A 22,867-nucleotide genomic window follows, 5' to 3' on the forward strand; every position below is an offset into this window, starting at 1 on the left:
ATCTATCAATTTTGCCCTTTTCTCATTGCCACTCTAAAGTTGATGTCCGAGTGAGCTCTAGTTGGATGCAGGTGATTGAGATGATGTCTTTGAAGTCGAGGGTGAGTGCTGGGATGATGAGTGGGTGAGCATGGTCTTGCGAGACCAAATAGTACTCCCAAAAGACTATTTAGCATAATTAGGCTATTATTTTGCCTGAGCATCATCTGTTGCTCTGGTCCGAGTGAAAGAATAGTCTGTAAAATCATCATTCATCTTGCCCATTGTGAGTCTTCTGTCTTTAGACAATACAACATGTCTCACGGCTACCTGTCAGTGCGCTACTCACGGCGTGATGTCCATGTCTATGATGCCGCACTTTTATGGATGTTTTCTTCCCTGTATAGCCTTACGGCCTTACGGCCTTATGAAATTACGAAATAAATATATCACTTTGTTATTCAATGTTTAATGCGAAGAAATTTAATCATAGGGGCAGGCAATTTCCGGCCTCCCTTATGTAGACGTTTGGACCTCACTTTCCTCGAAGAGCTGATTAACCTTGCACACACCCCGTCTTGGCTGAGCTCCACTCAAGTGCGCATATTTTCATGGCTTGATAACCAGCAGATAATAACGAAATACGAGAATGTCCTTCCTTTCGGTTAGAGTGAGAAGAGGTCTATCACCTAGATCTACTAGTCATTCTTCAACTTCTGTCTCCTTATATCATATATAGCTCAGGGGGAGAAGTCACGTTAGGATTCCTGAGAACGGTGCGCATACGTTGGGTGGCCACTGTTTCTGGGTGTAGTCCACTCTGTTAGATGGGTACTTGGAAAGGAAGGATGCTCAAAACTGAGATGATCGCGTTGAGCTGACGGCCCGCTTGTAACACAATTTATGCTACAGATTGGTTGGTTGGTTGGTTGGTTGATATCATTTACCCCGACCCCTCGCTCGAAAGCGATATGCAGGCTACCTCAACTATATATATCCGCGCGTACGTACATGTAGTGTGTTCCACTTCCTAAAAACGAACTTAGTGCCTCGTCAAGGCCTGCCGTGGCCTAACTGCCGTTCCCATTGTTAGGCTGCCCTCGTGGCGCGCAATTCCAAAACCGCTGTGACGCCTCGGCGAAATCCAAAACGGCCTTGACCGTCTTTGCTCTTGAGACGGTGTGTGGTTTACCTTTCTTACCTACGGTCGAGCCTCCCAGTAGACTCGAGACGCTACTGAACGCGTCCCCTACTTCCCTCCGTAGCTCTCTTCGAATGTCCCTCAGATCTGGACAATCCACCAGCACATGGGTGACAGTTTCTTGTGCGCCACACACGCACCGGTCGTCGTCGCGGAAGCGAAAGGCTTTAGTGTAGGTAGATAACCAACTGTGACCTGTGCGTAGCTGTGTTAATAAGTACGCTCGGTTCCTGGGCAGGCTCCCATATAGCCTCCTCGTGTAAGTTGCTGGTAGGGTGCTGTCGATCTTTCGTAGGTGACCACCTTTGTTGGATGACCTCCATTCCTGCTCCCACTGATTAAGGATATTGCCGTGGAGGCGCGCGCTCTCCCTCGAGAGTAGTGGGCAGAAGGGGTGCGTTTTGCCTGGGCGTGCAGCATCCTTGGCCAGTTGATCTGCAGCGTCATTTCCAGGGTTATCACAGTGCCCTGGCACCCATTGAAGGCGCAGCGCGATTCCTTTTGTTTGGACCTCTGTGGCAGCCTGGGGGATCGCATGGATGATCCGCTGTCCAGATTTGTTCGTCGAATTTTGAGTCGCCTGCAAGGCTGATCGGCTGTCGCACAGTATTGTCGCTGTTTTCCGTCTCCTTTCTAAGCTTTCTGAGGGCTGATGGGCAACTTCAAACACTGTGCTGATAGCGTAGAAGATACCAATAAGCTCCGCTACATGAACCGACCAGCGGTCCATTGGTCCTACTTGAATCTGTTGGGATTCGACAGTCTCCAAGTTGCTGTCGAGTGCCACAACGGCAGCGCCTAGGTGACCCTCGCGTCCAGAGGCATCTGAGTAGACAACAATATCCAATGTGGACCGTGTAGTTTCAGCTCGCTCCACGGCCGTTTCTCGGTCCGATCCAACCTCAATCTCCGCGAAGGGTTCAGCTCGCCACGGTGGCAGTGGACTTGGGTCGATTGTTTCTAGTTCATCCAATCTTTGTAAGTCCATAGTCTTTAGAGCTTCCGCTAGTGGGAACCGAGCGTAGCTTCCAATGTTGTTCCTTCGTCTCTGAGCTCGGAGGAGCGCACCCCAAATAGGGTGAATACGAGGTAGAGTGTGGAGTCTCGCGATGGTATATTGTGCTCGGCGGCGGAGGCGGAGGTGTGTTGGAAGGACATGCGCTTCCACTTCTAGAGTGGCGGACGCTACTGTCCTGAACGCCGACAGGATACGAACCAGAGGGGCCCTTTGCACTGTGTTTAGGTGGCGCAGGTGGGTTTTATCACGTAGAGGGTCATGCCAGACCGTTGACGCATAGTCTACCACTGGTGTGACGCACGCTTGGTAAATTTGTCGCATCTGTTCTGGGCGTAGATGTCGCAGTCCAGCCAGAGCAACGGTTACCTTGGTGGCACGTTTGATGGCTTGCTGGATATGCTCTTTCCACCGCAACTCATGGTCGAAGATCACACCCAGTAGCTTCGCCGTGGGTGATGGTTTGACAGTTTTCCCGTTTATGACTACTTGCCCTTGTAGTTGCTCGCTTCTTCTCCTGGTGATATGGATAAGCTCGGTCTTCTCAGCTGCGAAGCAGGAGCCAGTCTGTTGCGCCCACGCTTCGATGCGAGGAATATCCTCTGACTGGATTTTGGCTAAGTTCTCTTCGGCTGAGCGGCCTACTCGCCAGCAGAAGTAGTCATCAATGAACGCTGATGCGCCACCACGAAAGGTGACTGGTTGGTCGACCAGGTCGGAGTTGAAGAATGTGAACAGAATGGGTGAGAGGGGTGAGCCCTGCGCCAGACCTGCGTTGACTAGCAGGGCGACCTCAGTACGGAAGTCATCAAATCCTATGCTAGCGTAGCGTTCACTCATAAAGCTTGCAATCCACTTTCTAGCTATGGCTGGGATTCCCTTTGCTCAGAGGCGGGCGTCAAGGCTGATTTTGTTGACTCCGTTGAAGGCCCCTTTCAGATCGAACGCGATGAGTGTCATTACTCCATGTTTATACCAAGCTTGGTCAATCGCGTTGGAGAGGACTAGCAGGGCTTGCTCAGTGGTCCTGCCCGGTCGCCCTCCAAATTGTGTGTCGGGTAGTAAGCCGTGCTTCTCGGCGAGGTACAATAGTCGTCGAGCCATGACTGCCTCAAGAAGTTTACCTAGTGTGTTAAGGAGTGAAATTGGGCGATAGGCCCCAGGGATCGAGTAGTCCGGCTTCCCAGGTTTCCGCAGCACCACGATCTTTGCTCTCCGCCAACATCTTGGGTGGTGTCCTAGTTCAACTAATGCTGTGAAGATTCTGGTGATGAGCTTTCCTATATACCTCCATAGGTGTTTCCACACAAGCGTCGGTAGACCGTCTTCGCCCGGTGCCGTGGAGCTTTTGGCTGCTTTAAGAGATCGCTGAATTTCCAGTTCCGTGATTAGTGGCCAGGGTAGCTCCAACGGGGCCTGGACTGGTGGGTCTTCGAGGGGTTGGTCCATTTTGGGGAAGAAAGTGTCAAGAAACGCTTGTGCTTTGTCCTCATTCTCCACCAGTTCGTTAGAATCAACGCGCAAGGCCGGGACGCAGCCCCAGGTCTCTCGCGGTTTCATATAGGTAGCCGCTTTCCATAGTGTTCCTTCCCCAGCTCCGTCTAGGAACTGTTTCCAGTGTGACTTTTTGACTTTTTCAATTGTACGGGTCCAGGCTCGACGCTTTTGCTGCATCTCTTGGAAGAGGTTATGCTACAGATGATTTCGAAATCAATTTCCATGTCAAAGACTTCGGAATTGATTCCAAGCCCTAAATGCCAAGGAATGCTAAACCGTATATGGCACGTATAAATTCATGATTGAATGGGTGATATGTCATGTATGGTACGAAACAGTCTCGATGAATTTCACTTGTGATGAATGGTACATGGCTTCTGTAACATTCAGTGCAAATCGTCCAAATATCAATAGCGTGTCCAGCAGTCTGACTGAAGGCGCCAGTTTCTCGAATTACACCTCAAGAAAACTGCATCATCATCATCCAGGGCTGGGTTAGCAGTAAGTAGTAATCTACAAACTACCCTATCTTTGAAAAAGCTTTTTATATCTATGCTCGTCATCCACTTTAACCGCACCTCGGCTGCTGTCCCATGGTAGTTGCGTGTTCGCTATATTGAGAAGTACTAGCTACCAGTTTGCAGCATGAGGTGGTCGTTCCAAAATACTGATGATGTCAGTTATGCACAATAGTTAGCTGCCCAAGACAGTACTCTTTCTGTGGAGGATAATGAACGGCGAATCCAACACGCATGATGCATTCCAATCACAGCTATTCAACTATTGTGGTCAGGCCCCACAGTATGCTCCTACTCCTGGTTTCGCTGATTGCTCCCCCTCTGTCCTATTTGTGCGCGGCGTGTTTTCCTCCCCAGTAGAGCAGTCTCGCTCCAATACATTGAGCCTCATTAAAATATCCGATTGGAGGGAAAAAAGATCATATGATGATGATCCACCTACATGTATCCACTATTCGATTGAATGGAAGGTGACGATCAACAACCAGGTGGTGGCAAATGATACAGAGCCGGACTTGGTTCTGGCCCCTAGTGCGTATTGGGATGAATATTTGAAACAGAAACTGAAGGAGCGAATCAGGACCAAAACTCACCAGAACTGACAAATCCAATCAGAAGATACAGCCATTGTGGTATCAGTCAATGACCGCTCCCAGTGCGACCTCAACAAATGGTTTGAAAAAACTGACATTGAGCGGATAGCTGTAGAGCAGCAGCTTCTTAAGTGGGAAAACTTGTTCCGCATGTCAAAGAAGCTAACGCTTACTATATCCTTCAATTGCATAGAGGACAGTTGCACTACTACTGCAGATACTACTACATCGACAAACAAGAACAAGAGAGGTGCAGGCTCTAGAACTCAGAGGATGCTCACTGTCCAGGAGGCTCAACTTGATGCTGAAAATCTGTCTAGACAACCTTCAGTTTGGGAGAATGTTTATAGGCTCATGCATTGCCCTGGACCGCCGTGCCGTTTGAGCCAGTGGTGCTGGTAGGACCCAGTGGGGAAACAGCACTATAGTCTCAAGACACATCATCTGACAAGCCTAGTAAAGTATGTTCAGAATGAAGGTGGTGTTATAGAAAGTTATGATGATGTGCCCAACTGGATCTGTAAACAACCTTATGCAGAGGAGCGGCAAAAAAATGGAATATAGTCGCAAAAGCGCCCCAACATCCCTGGTACAAATGCAATGCCTATTAATATCAACCTTCTGCCCTCGCAGTCTTTGCATACCATGTGCGCTGATGCAACAGCAACTCCGCTCATGCCTCCACCTTTAGATGTGAATTTAAGAAATTGTCCCAAAATCCCAGGGCCTCGAAATTTAGCTGTTAGATCTTACAGCGAATGGCAAGAATAAAATGTTATCGATGAGACGTTTAAGCTAATTTCTGAAAGGCATTGTCACAGAGTACGGGCATTCACCAACAACGCAAGATGTTTGTATACTTTGGCCTGTTTGAATATAGGGCAGGATCCCCCTTCGCACACTAGATAGCGCAGCGCTGGCAGGCCCAGCTTCTTTCTTTCCTTCTCCATGTTAATATTTCGACAGAGAGTCTACCAATGAATTTATATTGTTCGAAACTGTCACAGGCATGCGAGGAGGCAATTGCACATGGCCTCGACATTGAGCAAGTTTACAAGGATCAAACCCCTGATTTCTTTATTCAGAACGGGGTGAGATTAGGTATTTCCCGGCGCTTTGTTGGGGACATCATTGACTGTGCCACACAATATGCAAGCGATGTCTATGCTGGAGGGTCACCATCAAGGCCGTATAGTTAAGTGGGTTGGCTTATATTACAGTCATTTGTTCTTCCAAAACTTAGTATAGTCATTTGATTGGGTGCTCCTATCCTATATTCGCACATTATGTTAACTGCAAGACGCACTTAAATATATTTGGTTTAATGGACCGCGTTGAGTAGCTAATCTCTTTTAACCATAGCTTCTGATGGTTAATTTATAACGGTAATTCACTCTTCTTTATTATCGCGGAGCATCTAAATCAGTGATTACAGTATAGCAGAGCCAGAAAAGCGATCATTGGCATCAAGTAACAGATTAAAAAAAATAAAAAATTTTATGGCTCTTTGATAGTAAGGCAGTGTTCCGGAAATGACCCTCAGCACTTTCCTTCTTTGCTCCTACAGTAGTGATGCACCATTCAAGGAACCTCTCGAACCTTTGACCTGGAGTTTCTTCGTATAGTCACCAGGGTTGTTTTATGTGGGCCTTGAGATCAGCAAAAAACTCTCTGATTGAATTCAAATCTGGTGAATATGGTGGCAAGTGCACTAATTTCACCCCTGCATCAAAGCAGAGCTGCTGCACCTGCTCAGAGTGGTGGAAAGACACTGTCCATGACAAGTACTGATTTTGGCTCCGGCCACTCCCTGCAGTGTTCAAGTAGTTGCTTGAAAAAATCCTCAAAGACTGGGGCACCTGTTGAACCCTGGAAGACACGGGAAAGAACAATACTGTCTTGGGCATAGGCAGGTAATATCTGATATCACTGCCCGCGATGGAATTTGGAAATCTGAACTGGTGTTACCCCGAGTGGAGACCACCCTGTCCGCTGAAAGCCTGTCTGTCTGCCACATCCTGACTCGTCAACATAGACAAGATGATACGATTGGAACTCTGATAGATTATAGAGATAGAAATCTCATAGCTCTGCATTGCGTTCTTTCGCTTTCTGCCGAGCAATTCTTTTCGACCAGCCACTGTCAACAAGAGCTCTTCTGATGCTAGAGGTTGTTACAGCTGCCTCGGATTCATCCCATAATAAGATGACCATCTCGTCCAGGTATAAGTCTGGCTTTTCCAGCAGGTGCTCACACAGGGCTTTTAGCATCGGCACAGTAATACTCCTTCGGCGTCCAACATGGTCAGGGACCGCTCTGGCTGTACCAAACAGTCTTAGCTTTAAGCGAATGTTGATACTGAACACTCACTGCAATCAGCAACTCCAGCAATCTGGGAGGTAGTTACTGGCTCCCTACTTAGTATCATATCACGAACAAGCTCGACCTGAGAGAGTGCGAACCTTGGTGCCATTCTGGGTAGGTAATTCACTCCTCAGGCTTCACTGTTTGCTATTATCAACAGACTGCCAGACTGATCAGGTCGTGACTCCGCTTTATGTGTTTGCATTGTTTGCGTTGAGCATCCACCAATTTAGGTCTATAAGGTTCCATGGGTTTCTCCGAACACGATCGGCTCGGTCCGGCCCAGTACCACTTATGGCGAGTTTCGAGGGACGACTTGGTCAAAACTCATGAAACTATTCTAACCAACTGAGATTAGGAGCCATGCTCTAAGCCATGTCACAGATCACTGAAGTGATCTGTCATGTTATATTCTAGCTTCTAATGTTTGAAAGGTCGTCACTCAGCTTGTAATCTCTGTACCGAGTATACATGGACGATGGTCAGTTTACCCACCATTCAGTCGCGCCAGCTCAGCTCCGCCAGCTCAGCCTATCCACTGTTACTCAACAAGTCTGTAGTGTTCTCTTTCCTACAACCAAGTCAAGCTAATATCTATTTACCACTTTCAAAGTCAAAACCAGGCGCTGAACACAATTCCTCGGGCTGTCAACCATGAGACTGTACTTCAGAAGAAAATGGGAGAAGATAAAACATCGAGACAACCGGCCTCAAAACACAGACAGCAAATACTCATTCAACTCAGATCAATACAAAAGAAGCTCTTCTGCTCATGCTGAATCATCAGCTCCTGCAAGTTATTCAGACAAACCACACGAGCCAAATGAGCAGAAGAGAGGTACTGGACCAAAAGACTTGTGGCAGATTGCCTACGAGAAGCTAAGTAATGAGGACCAACAACTTTTATCGGCCGACCAACTCTCTTCGCAATCAAGTCAAATGGTTGATCACGGGAAGGACGCAAGAACACTGAGAAAATTGGAAGAGGTTATCCAATTGACAGAGCAGCAATATGAGGACTACCAAAATGGAGGCTTAAAGATCACACGGGGATCTGGCAAGGAAGACATCAGTATCCGAGATACTGCGCACAGAATACTGGATGCTACATTATCATTCAAGGACATCATCAGCGCCATTGCAGCTTTTGACCCTACCAACCATGCATCAAGTGCTTGGGCAATTGTGTCACTTGGATTGACAGTATGTCTACTGAATTAATAGTCAAGGAGGGAAAAGGCTGATCAAAAATGAATTCACAGATGACAAAGAACCATATGGATATTCGAGACGCCCTGTTCAAATCCTCTGAGTTCTTAGCAGACGTCCTTGCTCGGTGCGCCTTCATCGAGAAAACCCATTACTGCAACAATCAATCTGAAACCAAAGACAAGATTGAAAAAGCACTTGTTAAGGTCTATACCAGTATGTTGTGCTTTTCAGCGCGAGTACAAAACAACACAAAGCAAATTTAGGAAAAAGGATGCTGGAGAGTGTTCCTGCAGTGTCTAACCACCCAATCATACAAATTGAGTCTTCCATCAAAAATGATGAGCAAGCCCTACACCATTGGGTCCAGAGGAATGAGCATCTTCAGCATCAAAAGAGTGCAGAAGACATGCTAGACCAAATTGATGAGGTGATTACTTCAATTCAACATCTTCACCAGAAACTCGATCACTCCAACCTACGGAATGCCGAAGGCGCTTCATTCGACTCATACGAGAACCAACATGACGCTGAATGCCTTCCTGGAACCAGGGAAGAGATTCTCCAGCAGATCAAGCAATGGGGAAGTTCCGTGCAAGGCCAATGTATGTTCTGGTTGTGTGGAAGGGCTGGAACAGGGAAATCAACTATCTCCCGAACAGTGGCAAGGATGCTCAAAGAACAAGGACAATTAGGAGCAAGCTTTTTCTTCAAAAGAGGTGAAGGTGACCGTAGTAATGCAAAAAGGCTCTTCTCAACAATCACAAGACAACTTGTCACTGCAATCCCCCACCTCACACGTGGTGTCTCAAATGCCATTGATGATGATCCTGACATTTCCACGAAGTCACTCAAAGAACAGTTTAATAAACTTCTCTTCCAACCGTTTTCTGGCTTGAATCAAAGTCAGCATACCACAAATATGTTGATTGTGATTGACGCATTAGACGAGTGTGACAGGGAGGAAGATATTCAAGTCCTCCTTGAGCTCTTGCCACAATTGCAAAAGTTAACTTCAGTGCATTGGAAGATTTTTCTGACCAGCAGACCGGAATTATCAATCCATCAGAGTTTGAAAGGGATGAAAGACAGTGAGCATCGAGATTTCATCCTCCATGAAATTCCTGAATCAATGATAGAACAAGATATCTCCACATTTTTGAAGCACAAACTTTCAGAAATCAGGGTTAAACGAGAACAAAATCTGGAATGGCCTGGAGAAATTACCACACAAAATTTGGTTAAGATATCTGTGCCATTATTCATCTTCGCTGCAACTATATGTCGTCAGCTTGAAGATCCCCAATGGGACCCAAAGGAAACGCTTATTGAAATCCTTACCTATCAAAATGGAAATGACTTTGAGGGAACATATATGCCAGTACTTGATCGACTGTTCATCAAACAGAGTGAATACAAAAAAAAGCGATTGGTTGAAGAATTTCAAAAGGTTGTTGGCGCAATCATCCTTTTCAAAACACCACTTTCAATCGCCTCTATTTCACGTTTAACTGGTGTTCGCAAAAATCTGATTGAACTAAGACTGAATTCGCTACAGTCAGTGCTTAGCGTGCCTGATGATGCGACGAAGCCAGTGAGACTATTTCATCTGTCATTTCGAGACTTCCTTCTTGATGCGAATATACGTGAGAAAACAGAATGCTGGGTTGATGAGAAGAAGAAGCATTCAGAAATCACACTTCAATGCCTGAGGGTCATGCACGAAGGTTTGAGGAAAAACCTATGCAAATTGGAACATGATGGTACACAACGGATAGAGATTGACCAATGTTTGATCGACGAGTTTATACCACCAGAACTGCAATACTCATGTCGCTACTGGGTACAGCATCTAGAACAAGGCGAAGACCCCACGAAAAGGATGGATAATGTTTTTTCATTTCTCCAAGAGCACTTCATTTACTGGATGGAAGCAATGAGCATCCTCGGGTTGGCATCTGAATTAGTGGGAATGATTGACACTACGCGGCAACTCATATCAGTAAGTAGTCATAGAATGGTGTTTGATTTTGAATATTCAATGCGATGCTAATACATGAAGGATAATGAACATTCTCAATTGTGTGCATTTCTCCAGGATGCAAGGCGGTTTATCCTAAAAACAAGACATATCGCTGACACCGCGCCTCTTCAATTGTATTCTTCAGGGCTTATCTTCGCTCCTATTAAATCAATAATACGAGAAACATTCAAGTCAGACATCCCCAGTTGGATATATAAATCGCCAGAAGTCGAACAATATTGGAGTGCGGAACTGGAGACCCTCGAGGGCCATTCCAACTCGGTTAACTCGGTGGCGTTCTCAATGGACGGGCGACTGCTGGCGTCGGCCTCGGACGACAACACAGTCAAGCTCTGGGACCCAGCCAGCGGCGCGCTGCGCCACACCCTTGAGGGTCATTCCAACTGGGTCAGATCAGTGGCATTCTCAATGGACGGGCGACTGCTGGCGTCGGCCTCTTACGACAGCACAGTCAAGCTTTGGGACCCGGCCAGCGGCGCGCTGCGCCACACCCTCGAGGGCCATTCCAGCTGGGTCAGATCAGTGGCGTTCTCAATGGACGGACGACTGCTGGCGTCGGCCTCGGATGACAGCACAGTCAAGCTCTGGGACCCGGCCAGCGGCGCGCTGCACCACACCTTCGAGGGCCATGGAACTGTATATGGACTGAGCTTCGCAGAAGACAGTTCATACCTGGAAACCAACTTGGGGATAGTGATTTTACCACCATCATGTGTCAATGATAATCCTCTTCATCCTACCAAAATTGAGATCCATGTTTTGGATCAAGGTTGGGTGGCTATACAGGGTAGGAAACTCCTCTGGCTACCTGTAACCTATCGGCCAACCCATGTGGTAGCTCGAAACGGCATTCTTGTCATGGGGCATGCATCTGGACGCGTTACGTTTTTTGAGTTCTGTCTGTAAGCATTGCCCAAGATTCCCGTTCCCACCGTTCTTTATATTCTAATCTCTTTCTAAAAGGAGGGCCTGGGATAAACATGGTATATAAAGCATTTCATCCTATCAAACTACGTGTCTACCTCCTTCTAGTCATCTAAAGAATGTGGTGAAGTCATAAGTGGCATTGGTTGTTGGATTTGCCGCTTATCATTATACAAAAATGAATTACGGCCACTGTGAATGACTCATTATTAGTACCTTGGAATGTTCGCCTGTCTACTGTAAATTAGTAACAAATTCTTCTCACTATAGTAAGCTACCATGGAACAGCTGCCAAAGTATGGGCTTTGAGTGGATGGCGGGCATGGTCACACCTGAGTGTCTCTTCCAATTAAACTTCGCTAAATGTGTAATCCGGGAGACTGAGACTGGCGCCTTCAGTCAGATTGCTGGACACGCTATTGATATTTGGACGATTTGCACTGAATGTTCCAGAAGCCATGTACCATTCATCACAAGTGAAATTCATCGAGACTGTTTCATACCATACATGACATATCACCCATTCAATCATGAATTTATGCGTGCCATATACGTTTTAGCATTCCTTGGCATTTAGGGCTTGGAATTAATTCCGAAGTCTTTGACATGGAAATTGATTTCGAAATCATCTGTATCACATTAGAGGTTGCCAATACCAACTGCCTTCGATTATCTGATTAAGTTGCCCTGCCATGGACGAATATCACTGATGACATCAGTTTCAAAGAACGCTCACGGTATATGTACATTAAAAGCGAGAGTGAAACAGATGAGCAAGAACGTTTTTGTTTGACTCCCATCAAGAACTGTTCTCCGAGAAGACCTAAACCAAGCCACAGAGCATCCAGCGAGCCCGGATTGCCCTCGCTAAGGTGCCCACTCTCACCATCAAATTCTTCCGGTAAATTCATCGGAAAGAAAGAAGCTTAAACTCCGGGGCGGACAGAAGTGAGCAATTGCTCAAATTAGCGAGTGTATCTGATGATAAAGTTAAGAAAATTCCCGTCAATAGTTCGGTTCCCGCTTGGTCCAAACCTGCCAGCTTATTAACATCAAAATACGAGAAGAACGCATCCGAACTACCAGTCAAGCATTCCACATTTAACTCGAATGCCTCCGTGTTCATCGCATCTTTTTGGCGTGGACTTGGTTGATTCAATGGCTCCATATCCGGAACACCTCGTAGCAGCCTGGGACGCGGAGGCTGTGCTGCTGCCGCAGATGGAAATGCTATTGTAATTTCGCGCGCTTTAATGGTAAACTTGCCAGTAGAGATAACGGAGTTTATAATTTCCAGGAGCTGAAAATATAGTCCTGGGTGGTGGTTAAGCATCCAAATAAGTCTCTGGTTTCTCGGCCTTTTCTTGACGGCGGCAGTCTCCGCATGGCGTGAGTCATAGGATGACATGGAGGCTTCGAACAAGAGGAACATCTTATTCATCTAAGTTAAAATGTGAGATGTATCTTAGCGTAGTCGGTGTAGCGTGTTTAACTCCTGATATATCTTCGACGAAAGGTTTCGGCCCTTACAGCCACCACCACCGTGTGAAAGTCGGAAATCAAAATTCATCAGCATCTGAGATAGAATTCCAAACGCCACGGCACACGGCACTGATAGGCAGGCGGCTCGCAGTACCATCGATTGTAAAGCGCCTAAAAATAGCATTTATCGATGTGACAGCGTCCATCAAGTTCGACGGGTTCTGCAGTCGTCGGCCTCGGTAAAGATACAAGGCGAGGTGGTGATCCAAAGCGAGGCGAGCAGACCTAATGTTTTGGACGAGAGCGATCAGGCTTCAGATGTGAATGAAGGGGTTGTAACCGTTCATACTCATAATATAACCTGTTCAATTGTTTGAAAAGTGTGATTGACGGGTGAGATTCTACTCCATGCGTAGACGAAATGAGAAAGTGTTTGGAATGCCAATGTTGTAAGCAAAGTTTGACATTCTCAGCTTGAGCTAGCACAGACACGAGGCCCTCGGATGAGCTGGTTCCGTCCGAGGGATGTATTATCATGATCAGAGGAGTTAGCACAACAGCAACTCTACACTGGCAAGAAAGTAGAGCACAGAACGTGCTCTTGGCTTTCGGGTTGTAAACTTTGGACGTATATATTTCATCCGCCAAATCCATGAATTGTAAGTGGTTTGCCAAGTACACATAAAAGTGACTGGGCAAAATCTGTAAAGGCCGACGCATACGCAGTGCGATTATTCTATCGCGAAGGGTCAAGCACGACCAGAGTCTTTTGAGGTCTGATTCCTTGTAACTCTCATTCTCTGACAAGCGATCATAAATATTCACGTTTACTGTACGCACATATTGGATATCAAGAGCAAGCCAAGTGGAGTTTCCCGAAGGGCCAGACAATGAGCTTTTGCATGAGAGTAACGCCAAAGCCTGAGACAGACACAGGGTCACTTTCTACACCAAGATTGTAGAGTTCCTATTAATTGTCAGATCCCCGATGCGAGACACACTTTGAATAACTCTCAATTAATGATATCGACAAATCTTGGCTCACTTGTAAAACGAGGTGCGCATCTCGAGGATGGATGTGGCTCCCTAATGAGCCCAGTCTTTGGCCACGCTCAATGAAATATGCTCGACGTCGTTCAGCACTGCACATATCCAACCCCCAAAGCACGAGACAATCCTGACAAAAGGGTTTGACAGGAACTCACACTGCACGGGACAAATAGCATTGCCTGGACGACAAGTAGAGAGATCGACGAGATCCTGCTATTCTTTTGCTCAAGAATGGACCAAAACTCCCCTTAATTGATAACTGGCAAAGATGGATAAACGTATAGAAAATGATGTTTAAGAAGTTTATCGAGCAAAGTTTGCGTGGGAATATGAGTGCTCTTTTGAGACTTTAAGAAAGCCATCTCGCCCGGTTGAAGACGTTGAAAGCCGAAGGGCCGTGTGTAGGGATAATAGGAAAATGGGAATAAGGTTTTTTTGACTTCTCGTGATTATCTTTTCAAGATCTTATGTGTCAGTCCTCGTTGATGCGTCAGAATGAGTATGTTGGAGGTAAAATAGCCCACCGCAGTATTGCGAGTAGTTTGTCGGAGACTCCAGACTCGTGGCACCCAGATCATCGAACAAGCCCACCATCAACACATCGTCATCACCATCAACACCATGCTCACTTCTATACAAGATCGACTCTCGTTCTTATTTGTCTGGACTCGAGGCCAACGGACGGGCAGTCATCTCGGCTTGAAATGACATCTGCGATGAACGTGGTATGGTTTGATGTCGGGGACATATTTCCTTTCCTTGTACGAGTGATGCATGTGCTATCATCAAGAAGGCAGTTAGTGCAGGAACGGCCACATAATTCGACATTGTATCCCACTTTGCGACGTCGGCATTCCAAGCAAGCGAGCCGGGCTCGACGATACGGCCGGTTCACCCGCAGACTACCCGGAAGCTCTGGCCTGATACTCGTGAGTTGGTCCCAATATCCTTGTGCCAACCAGGAGAAACCAAATAATTTTGATGGCATGATGTTCCTCGCAAGTTTATGTCAGATCCCTGGTTGTGAAACAGAAATCCTCGGCTAGTTCCGTGCGGGGAACTGGCCCACACAATATATATATGTATTCTAATAGCACTTGGTAGAGGCTTTTATGCCGGCTGCTCTTACACTCCTTGAAAGCCTCTGCTCAGATTGTCCCTTTATACATGTCTTATCATGGCATTGAAGACAATCATGAGACATCTAAATTGTTTATTTTCATCCCCAAAGGATATTCAATCTTCTCCAACCCCGACGCTTCTTGATAGGCACATTCTCCAGATCATTCTGTGCCTCCTCCAGTGCTTGACGGATTGGAACTTCCTTCAAAGGAACGATTCTGGTGCGGCGAATTACTTTGTAAACGCCATACACGCATAGAACCAGCGGGATATCCCTGTAGTTTCTATTAGCCCTATTTTCGAAATGCATGGCGAAGGGGATGGTTTGACACGTACAAATAAGAAGACACAAATGAGGCCGGGTTCCAATTTCCGGCTGTAAAGACAGCAAATCCACCAGTCAGGAGGAGTATGATGCAGGAGACAAAGGCGAACCAGGAGGAATATTTTAGACACGATTAGCTTGGGCTTGAAACCACTGTTGATGACGACAAGTACGTACGTGTTATGCGATTATGCCATGGGAGCTCAGTCGTCGGAACCCCCTGTGCTTTGAGCGCCTGCAGCAAGCGAATATGATTCCATGTGATCGTGATCCATGAGACCAGGACACCCGCTGAGGTCAGGTCAAGAAGCCAGTAAAACACCGTCAAGGCGTTATTCGAGACACACATATAGGCCAGGAAAGAGAAGGCAATCTGCAGCAAGACACACATATATGGCACGCCCCAGCTGGTAGTCCGGAGGAAGATCTTTGGAGCGTGACCTTTAAGCGCGAGACCATAGAGGGTTCGCGTACCTGCGAGAATACTTTGATTGGATGCAGACCATGCAGAGGTTAGGCAAACTGCATTCACAATCGACGGGATTGCTGCAATGCCTGCATCACCGGCGGCGATAACGAAGGGGCTCTGGGCTGCCGTGCCTGACTCGTTTTTCAGTCGCGGGTCGGAGGCCGGGACTAGCATTCCTACGATGAGGACTGCGGCGAGGTAGAAGATAGTCAGGCGCACGAACACCCGCTTACAGGCTTTAGGGATATTGTGACGTGGGTTCACCGTTTCAGCCGCTGCCATGGCCAGGGATTCCACGCCCGCGAAAGAGTAGACAGCGTTCGTCATCACGGCCCAGAACCCGAGGAATCGGCCCCATGTGCCGTCGGAGATGTACTCGACGAAGGGGTGCCTCCAGTAGTGGAATCCCAGACGTGGTTTGCCCGGCACACCTCCGAGATCAATGACCAGCCCGAGAATGACAACGAAGATCACCAGCAGAATCTTGAGAAGGGCGAAGACGAATTCCACTTCACCGTACACTCGGATAAAGGTGATAGCAACAATGACTGACAGGACAATCAGGACCGTCACCCACACGGCCGCATTGATGTCTGTCCAGTACTGGATCAGCACCACGCTTGCAGAGATCTCACTCGGCACACTCATGAAACAGCCATACACGACGTTCCAGCCAATTGCGAAAGCCAGTGCGGGATCGACCAGTACCTCGGCGTGTCGCACAAATGAACCGGTTACTGGCATCAGCGCCGATACCTCTCCTAACGCATACTGCACGCAACATACGATCAAACCTACGAACATGTAGCCCAGTAAGGCACCAAGCGGACCACCTGTTGCAATCGAGCCACCCAGGCCAAGAAACAGGCCCGTTCCCTATCGCCCCAAAATGCGCCCGCTTAGTGAATGGCACGAGAATGATATGGGAGTGTCACATACAATCGCGCCCGCGATAGCAATCATCTGTACATGTCGTTGCGATAACCCACGAAGCAAATTCTGACGCTCCTGATGTGCGACAATTTGGTGAGCATCGTCGCTACCGGGGATCGTCGTCACCCTTTGGCCCTCTGGGTCTAAGTGGGATTCCGTTGGTGGTAGTTCATTATTGCCATATATAGGGCCCTTGAAGGGTGCCGACATTTTTCCCTTCGTTTTTGACTTTTCGTTGGCGAAGGCTTATCCGATCCGGAAAGCTCTGCGTGCCTGGCGGTTGGAAGAGACGAATTTTGGGAAATCTTTGCAGGAGAAAGTGCCGGCAGCCAGCAGATGAGGCACGCCATCTGACTAGTTGATGAGGAATCCGTCATACCTGCTTACCCCTTGTTTAGCTTCACTGGGCTTATCGGCTGTGGGGACCTATATAACGCTGTGTAAACAATCTCGGCTTTGAGAGACGATTCGTTAAGAGACGGTTTATAGCTTGAAACAGTAATAACGGCAATGCTTACTCTGCGCCGTATTACTTGACCACCTGCACCCCGGGCGCGGAGGCTAGATTGGGGCAAGGAACAGGCGAAGAGTAACAATGGGTAGCGAGCACGTTAGGGGCGGGACACCCCCGACCAGGAATGGACAGTCTGTCATAGCCTAGAGGCTGGATATGGACTAAACTTAACAAGAACAACAACAATAATAATGATGATTTCAGGTTATCCCTGATGATGATATAGACATTCCCTTGCGATTGGGTCCATATATAATCATAAACTATTGACTTTCGTATATACGCTGAAGGCTGATTGATATGTTCACTGTCCCAATTAGGCTGCGGCATAACCGTAGGTCCCCACGGGCACCCGCAGCCGTGGCCGCAAGCAGGCGGCCATGGTTACCATCTTGCTACACGCGGATTTTTTGCGGGTACCCATGGGTATATAAACATAATAAACCTACCAAGACTCGTAATCTGGCCAGCAGTTGCAGATTATGCAGTTTCTGATGTATTTTTGGAGTATCCAGCTTGTAATGAGTTACAATAAGCTGATTTCCGGGGAAATAGATTTAGAAGTGATGTCTTTGTTCGACTAATTCTCAGGTGAAATACAGTTTTTTTTTTGAAATTCTTTGCCAAAAAGGCATTTCTGCAGAAAAGAGCAGTTGTTATAATTACAGTCTATCAATCTCAAATCCATCTGGCAACTTTGGCTTCTTCCGAATCCTCCCTGATCGCCCCTGCGTGCACTCTTTAGTTGGCATTTGAGGAAGTGGCAGGCCATTATCACTGTCCTCTTCAGGCTCAGCAGCACTATAAGGCTGCTTGCGTTGTGTGCTTGCTCTGGGTTGTGATCTGCGTAGGAGTCAATGCTCGCTCTTTATCTGATCCATCATCTGAATCATCAGATAAGTCAACTAGTAATTCTGTCTTTTACCCGCTGGACACCCAATAAACCAAATTGATTTGTATACGAATTTATTCCTATTGAGAGACAAAGACACAAATACCAACTAAACAACATTCCATTATTGAGCCATGAGAGATTTGGGCCATGGAAACACAACATCAGTAACTGGACTGGACCTATCAAAAAAGAACAACCCATTAATCCACCGTTTGATAACCAACCGTTTGGGGCCGCTTTTTGGCGAGCTCATTAAGTCAACCTCTAAAGAGACATGCTTTCCGATGCCGTCTGTACTCTTCTCGGCCGGACATATTGCTGTAAAAACATACGTTTTCTCGTTTGTCCATGAATGACCTGCCTCTCTGATAAAAATTCCACGGTACGGATTAGAACCTGTGTGGTCTTCTTGAGAGATTATTGAGCCAAGCTGAAGCCGAAGTGAGCGCTGATCATCCATTGCCTTGACAATTTCCTCTGCCATGAGATCCTTATAGTACTTGGAAAATGTGATGTTTTTATTTCCCCACATTTTGTCTTGATCGAGATACCCATCGATAGCGCTTGCAATATGTTGATAGCAACTTCCACAATCCCCTGAATCCAAATGTCTAGCGAGCTGTGTCAAACGCATTCTTTGGTAGCGATTCAAATAGTAATCGCGGCCTCTTTGTGGTGGTCGTGTCGCCCTAGCATCCTCAACTATTTTGTTCAACCGCCAGAGGTGACCAGACGTTAGAATCCCTTCTTCAGACAACTGGACGACGGGGAAACGACAATGTTTGATGAATGTAAGTTTTTGATCAATATCGGGTGTCTGAAACGTGCGAAGAGACTGGCTCTTCAAGTAATCAGAAATCTTGCTTCTAAGAGCGTCTCGGGAGTTATCAGGGCCATTCATGAGGATTTCCCCGTTTAGTAAGAATAAAGCCAGCATTGCAATGCTCAAGCTGCATCCTTTTTGTTCCACTTTTTGGGTATCCAATCGGACAGAGTAGCCTAAACAGTTGGCAATCACTGCCAGACGATCCGACTCAATGGTAATCTCTCGCTTTCCGACATTTGAGAATATTGTTGGAGACATGGACTGCCTTATCGTGGGGTTTCCCTCATTATCGGGCTCCAGAAGCTGAACATTGTATTTCCCAGCTCTGTCTAAAATTTTGTCGCATGTGGTCTTGAATTGTGAGTTCTCTCGATAATCAATGCAAAACTCAGTGGCTCGAGAGCGAAAGTTGGCTGATGTGATGCAAAGCTCTCCCTCCAAATTTCCCAGTAATTCACATTTTTCCGCTTTAAGTTCCTTCAGAGAGGAAGAGTGAGGAATTAAAAGGCACATTCTTGTTGACGCGCAATAGTCTTCCTGAAATGTCCAGCCTCTTTCCCACCACGGATCAGATGTGATATAACATAGGAGGTTGAGAACGCTGAGGATCCGGCCTTTTTCCTGGTTCCTCGGTGGATTCTCTCTCTCGAGGATGTATATCAAGTCTCTTAAATGACTCTCCGATTCGATCCGTGCCGACAACAACGCGACTGGGAAGGCACTCTGGGTATACACATACTCCATAGATTGTATGGCACGCTGCTTTTCTGCTTCGTTCACTTGATCAATGCATTCCTGATCGATCCAGAAGCCCCGAACGGAGGTCGTTGTAGCTCTGCAGTAATTGACATATGCAACGACCCTATCAAACACCTGATCTCTGACTTTGCTAACACCTTTAAAGCTCCCGTCCCGCGATTGTACCAGATAAGCATTATGAGAGCTAGGCTGGTTCGAGGAGGGCTGCCAGGTATAAGATAGAGCAATATAATTCTCTTTCCGATCGCGTGCATTGACACGCGTTCTCAAGAGCAATTTCTTTCCAGAATTGCTAGCTACTATTTCATCATCCCAGCGCCGTTTACGGCTTCGGTCAGAAGCACTGGGGCCAATGATCTCCAATTTCTCAATCCAATCCAATGGCCGTTCGTTAGATGTCGCGTGCTCTTGAAGGTCAAGCAATGTGGATACAATAGATGAAGAGGTTTGACTTCGGATGTTCGCGAGAGTTCTGAAGGTGTCTGCTTGCATTTTGCGAATAAGTAGTGTTATTTTGCGGGGTTTTAGAGAGACTGCTATCTTCAAGCGGTCGATTGTTTAAAGTACAAGGCTGAAATCCAAGGCTCGCATCTAGGCTAATTCCCAGAGGCTTAGACTCTCCGACTCGACAAGGACGATATGCATCTACACCAATTCATCACAAACTAATGCATCATGATCAAGTTGCCGCCCAATAGATATTTTGTACTAACTCAGATAAAAGGAATCGCACAGATACTCGCTAAATCTAGTCAGTCACTGGCAGTCGCTGGGCGCCTTAAATGTTACGCTGGATTTGGGAACTATCTGCTTCACACTTGCGATGTAGAAGCAAATTCCATTGATGAAATGACTAGACAAGAACCTCACCTTTTTTCGAAGGAACAGGTAAGTCTCAAATTTCTAATATTAGTACTCAAAACTCGCAAGTTTCAAGTACTCATGAGTCGCAACCTATGTGGGCGGCAACTAAAACATCACTCCTATTTTGTAACAAGCGAGACGAGCGACCAAGTTACAGTACCGTTGCTACAGCGCGAGGTTCATGTGGATTTAGCTACGACAAGGGAGCAGCTCGATAATCTTCCTTACGGACCTCTACCAAAAACTTGACCTTTCCAACTTGCAAGATAAATGTGATGAAGAGAAAGATAATCCACTCTAGTAATGCTCAGTACAATACGAGTATGTAATATGTCTGGCTTATGTCTTGGTAATGGGGCTTAGAAACAATTCAAAAGAATGTAGGGCAGAAGCTGATTCCGCTACCGTGTGTATTTCAATTACAGGAAGTGGGCATTCCACTATCTGGAAACACTGTTCTTAACGTCGGCTTCGGTTTTGGCCTAAATACAGAAGCAATGAGTTCAATGGGCGCCAAAGTCTTTGGTGTGGAGCCGGACACAGGGCCTACAACTAGGCCGTACGATAGAAAATCAATGAGGCAAACCGGAAAAGTATCATTTCACAACTGAATCAAGAAGGCCCCAGCGGGTTCCATTCACACTACTTCGAAGCACAAGGCGCCTTGACACCGTCAACAAAACGAAAATATCTAGTACGTATCTTGTGCTGTTGATGGCTGGGGCTTACGGGGTAGATGCGAGAGGTAGTTCCCTCCCAAGGTCTCCATCTATCTCTGGCACCAACATTGATACTGCAGAAGCGCTCCATACCGCTACTATTAATCATTATAGGGAGGACCGTACCTTGTTGCTCCAAAACAACTACAATGGCTGGGCCAACCCTGAAGATTTGGCTCCTATACCACAGTGCATCGCTCAGCAAGATTAGTCCACCGCGCAAGCAAGCTGTGCCATAGACTTCTCTAGATGGCTAAACAGGGTGTTGTAGATTGCAAGAACACTATGAATAATGATCTCCTTGGTCTTTGAGAGGGAGGTTGTCAAGGTAAAGAAGGGTTGTGTGATTGAAAGAAAATAGTCAATCTGTTGCCATGCCGCTTTACCAAGCTCCAGATCAGGATGGCTGTATTGAGAACAGTACTCATCAATGGTAGACTGGCCGTTTAACCTGACAAAGCATAAGACTTGTTGAACTCCAGCGGGTCCGAATACCTTGAATTGGAACAAGCTTTGGTTCTTTTGGTCTGAAGATTCAGGAGACTCACTCGGCGTTAACAGCGTTTTTCTTGAGATCTGGATCAAACAACCAGTTAGAGGATTAGATCTACAATAAGAGAAATTATTCATCGCTCACAAGTCTAACGCAATAAATTGTCATCCCTAAGCTGTTTAAGGACACCATATGCAAAACGGGTAGAAATAGAAAATAACATCAGAAGCGTCACTCCAATTAATCATAAAACGTGCCTTCTCGTCCCTTCGTGGAATCACCCCGTAACTGTGCCTGTAGAAGACCTGGGCGTGAGCGTAAACCCTTGCCCATACCGTTCCTTGAATTCGGTTTTAACTTCGCTCTCTGTCGTATCACCAGAAATGAATGAAGAAGCATCCCCTGGAGATGGGCCGGCATTTTCGGCATTTCGAAGGTTGATGCTCGTCATATCTCGAGATAGCTGCTGGATTGTGGTGTCACTGAGGTGGCCTCCAACCTGCCTCGTCCGCCATCCTAGCCCTCGATTCCTACCGCTGATGGTCTGCCCAGTACTTGAAACCATGAACTGTAGTGCGTCGCCAGTAGCGTAATTGTCAATAGTGCTCATGTTCTCTTTCAGATTATCATTGGCCTTGGAGCAGATATCCATGCACTTGTGAGCCGTTTCCCATTCATCTCGCAGCCTGATAATATCCTTATGATCTTCCGCGGACGTCATAGTCGTCTCGGATTTTGCCACCATTCGATTCATTACATCTTGCATGCGCCTCTCCAGTTCGGAAATTGTAAGACGAAGGTTATTTTTGCATTCCTGCAGGCCATCGTTTGTCACTCTTTCAGTGTCTAGACCGGGTCCAGAGTTACCACTGCGCTTGAATGAGAGCTGGACCTGACTGATGTGGTCGGACAATTGGGCACAGATTTGGAGACATTTTTCTGTGCTTTTCCGCTCTTCTTTTATCTGCCGTAGCTCCAGTGCATCTGAGTCGGACTCTGGCAGGGTTTGTCCAATTATGAGTTCAAGCTTTTCGTCGATGCCTTCAAGGTGAGACTCGAGATCAGCTTTCG

The 22,867-nt window shown here is 46.8% G+C and overlaps 6 protein-coding genes across 6 annotated transcripts; 2 read left to right on the forward strand and 4 right to left on the reverse strand.

Annotated features, from left to right (window-relative positions):
* Positions 1-7,822: 7,822 nt before the first annotated feature.
* EURHEDRAFT_518392 (uncharacterized protein) lies at positions 7,823-11,327 on the forward strand (the record flags this gene model as incomplete). Its single annotated transcript, XM_040786670.1, has 6 exons — positions 7,823-8,371; positions 8,431-8,593; positions 8,635-10,379; positions 10,440-10,682; positions 10,794-11,085; positions 11,116-11,327. 6 exons carry the CDS (start codon positions 7,823-7,825, stop codon positions 11,325-11,327), a joined length of 3,204 nt encoding a protein of 1,067 aa, XP_040635232.1.
* A 642-nt stretch (positions 11,328-11,969) lies between these two features.
* Positions 11,970-12,949, reverse strand: EURHEDRAFT_242490 (uncharacterized protein). Its single transcript, XM_040778071.1, has one exon. The coding sequence runs from the start codon at positions 12,784-12,786 to the stop codon at positions 12,253-12,255; it is 534 nt and encodes a 177-aa protein (XP_040635233.1). The 5' UTR covers positions 12,787-12,949; the 3' UTR covers positions 11,970-12,252.
* Positions 12,950-14,972: 2,023 nt separating this feature from the next.
* On the reverse strand, positions 14,973-16,936 carry EURHEDRAFT_526256 (aromatic amino acid and leucine permease; the record flags this gene model as incomplete). The annotated part of the gene is made up of 4 exons (XM_040786980.1): positions 14,973-15,274; positions 15,336-15,375; positions 15,502-16,669; positions 16,733-16,936. 4 exons carry the CDS (start codon positions 16,934-16,936, stop codon positions 15,097-15,099), a joined length of 1,590 nt encoding a protein of 529 aa, XP_040635234.1. The 3' UTR covers positions 14,973-15,096.
* Positions 16,937-18,130: 1,194 nt separating this feature from the next.
* On the reverse strand, positions 18,131-20,252 carry EURHEDRAFT_533655 (HET-domain-containing protein). The gene has a single exon (XM_040787256.1). The coding sequence runs from the start codon at positions 20,210-20,212 to the stop codon at positions 18,257-18,259; it is 1,956 nt and encodes a 651-aa protein (XP_040635235.1). The 5' UTR covers positions 20,213-20,252; the 3' UTR covers positions 18,131-18,256.
* Positions 20,253-20,569: 317 nt separating this feature from the next.
* On the forward strand, positions 20,570-21,514 carry EURHEDRAFT_406032 (uncharacterized protein; the record flags this gene model as incomplete). The annotated part of the gene is made up of 3 exons (XM_040780433.1): positions 20,570-20,608; positions 21,010-21,143; positions 21,280-21,514. 3 exons carry the CDS (start codon positions 20,570-20,572, stop codon positions 21,512-21,514), a joined length of 408 nt encoding a protein of 135 aa, XP_040635236.1.
* A 559-nt stretch (positions 21,515-22,073) lies between these two features.
* On the reverse strand, positions 22,074-22,867 carry EURHEDRAFT_464725 (uncharacterized protein; the record flags this gene model as incomplete). The annotated part of the gene is made up of 1 exon (XM_040784984.1): positions 22,074-22,867. A coding segment is annotated over one exon (794 nt), but the record flags the coding sequence as incomplete, so codon positions are not given.

Source organism: Aspergillus ruber, assembly GCF_000600275.1.
Source record: "Aspergillus ruber CBS 135680 unplaced genomic scaffold scaffold00034, whole genome shotgun sequence".
NCBI classification, from domain to species: domain Eukaryota; kingdom Fungi; phylum Ascomycota; class Eurotiomycetes; order Eurotiales; family Aspergillaceae; genus Aspergillus; species Aspergillus ruber.

Bases quoted from the DNA above. Each gene is read 5' to 3' on its own strand.
- EURHEDRAFT_533655 (XM_040787256.1), bottom strand. From the start codon at position 20,212: ATGCAAGCAGACACCTTCAGAACTCTCGCGAACATCCGAAGTCAAACC.
- EURHEDRAFT_242490 (XM_040778071.1), bottom strand. From the start codon at position 12,786: ATGAATAAGATGTTCCTCTTGTTCGAAGCCTCCATGTCATCCTATGAC.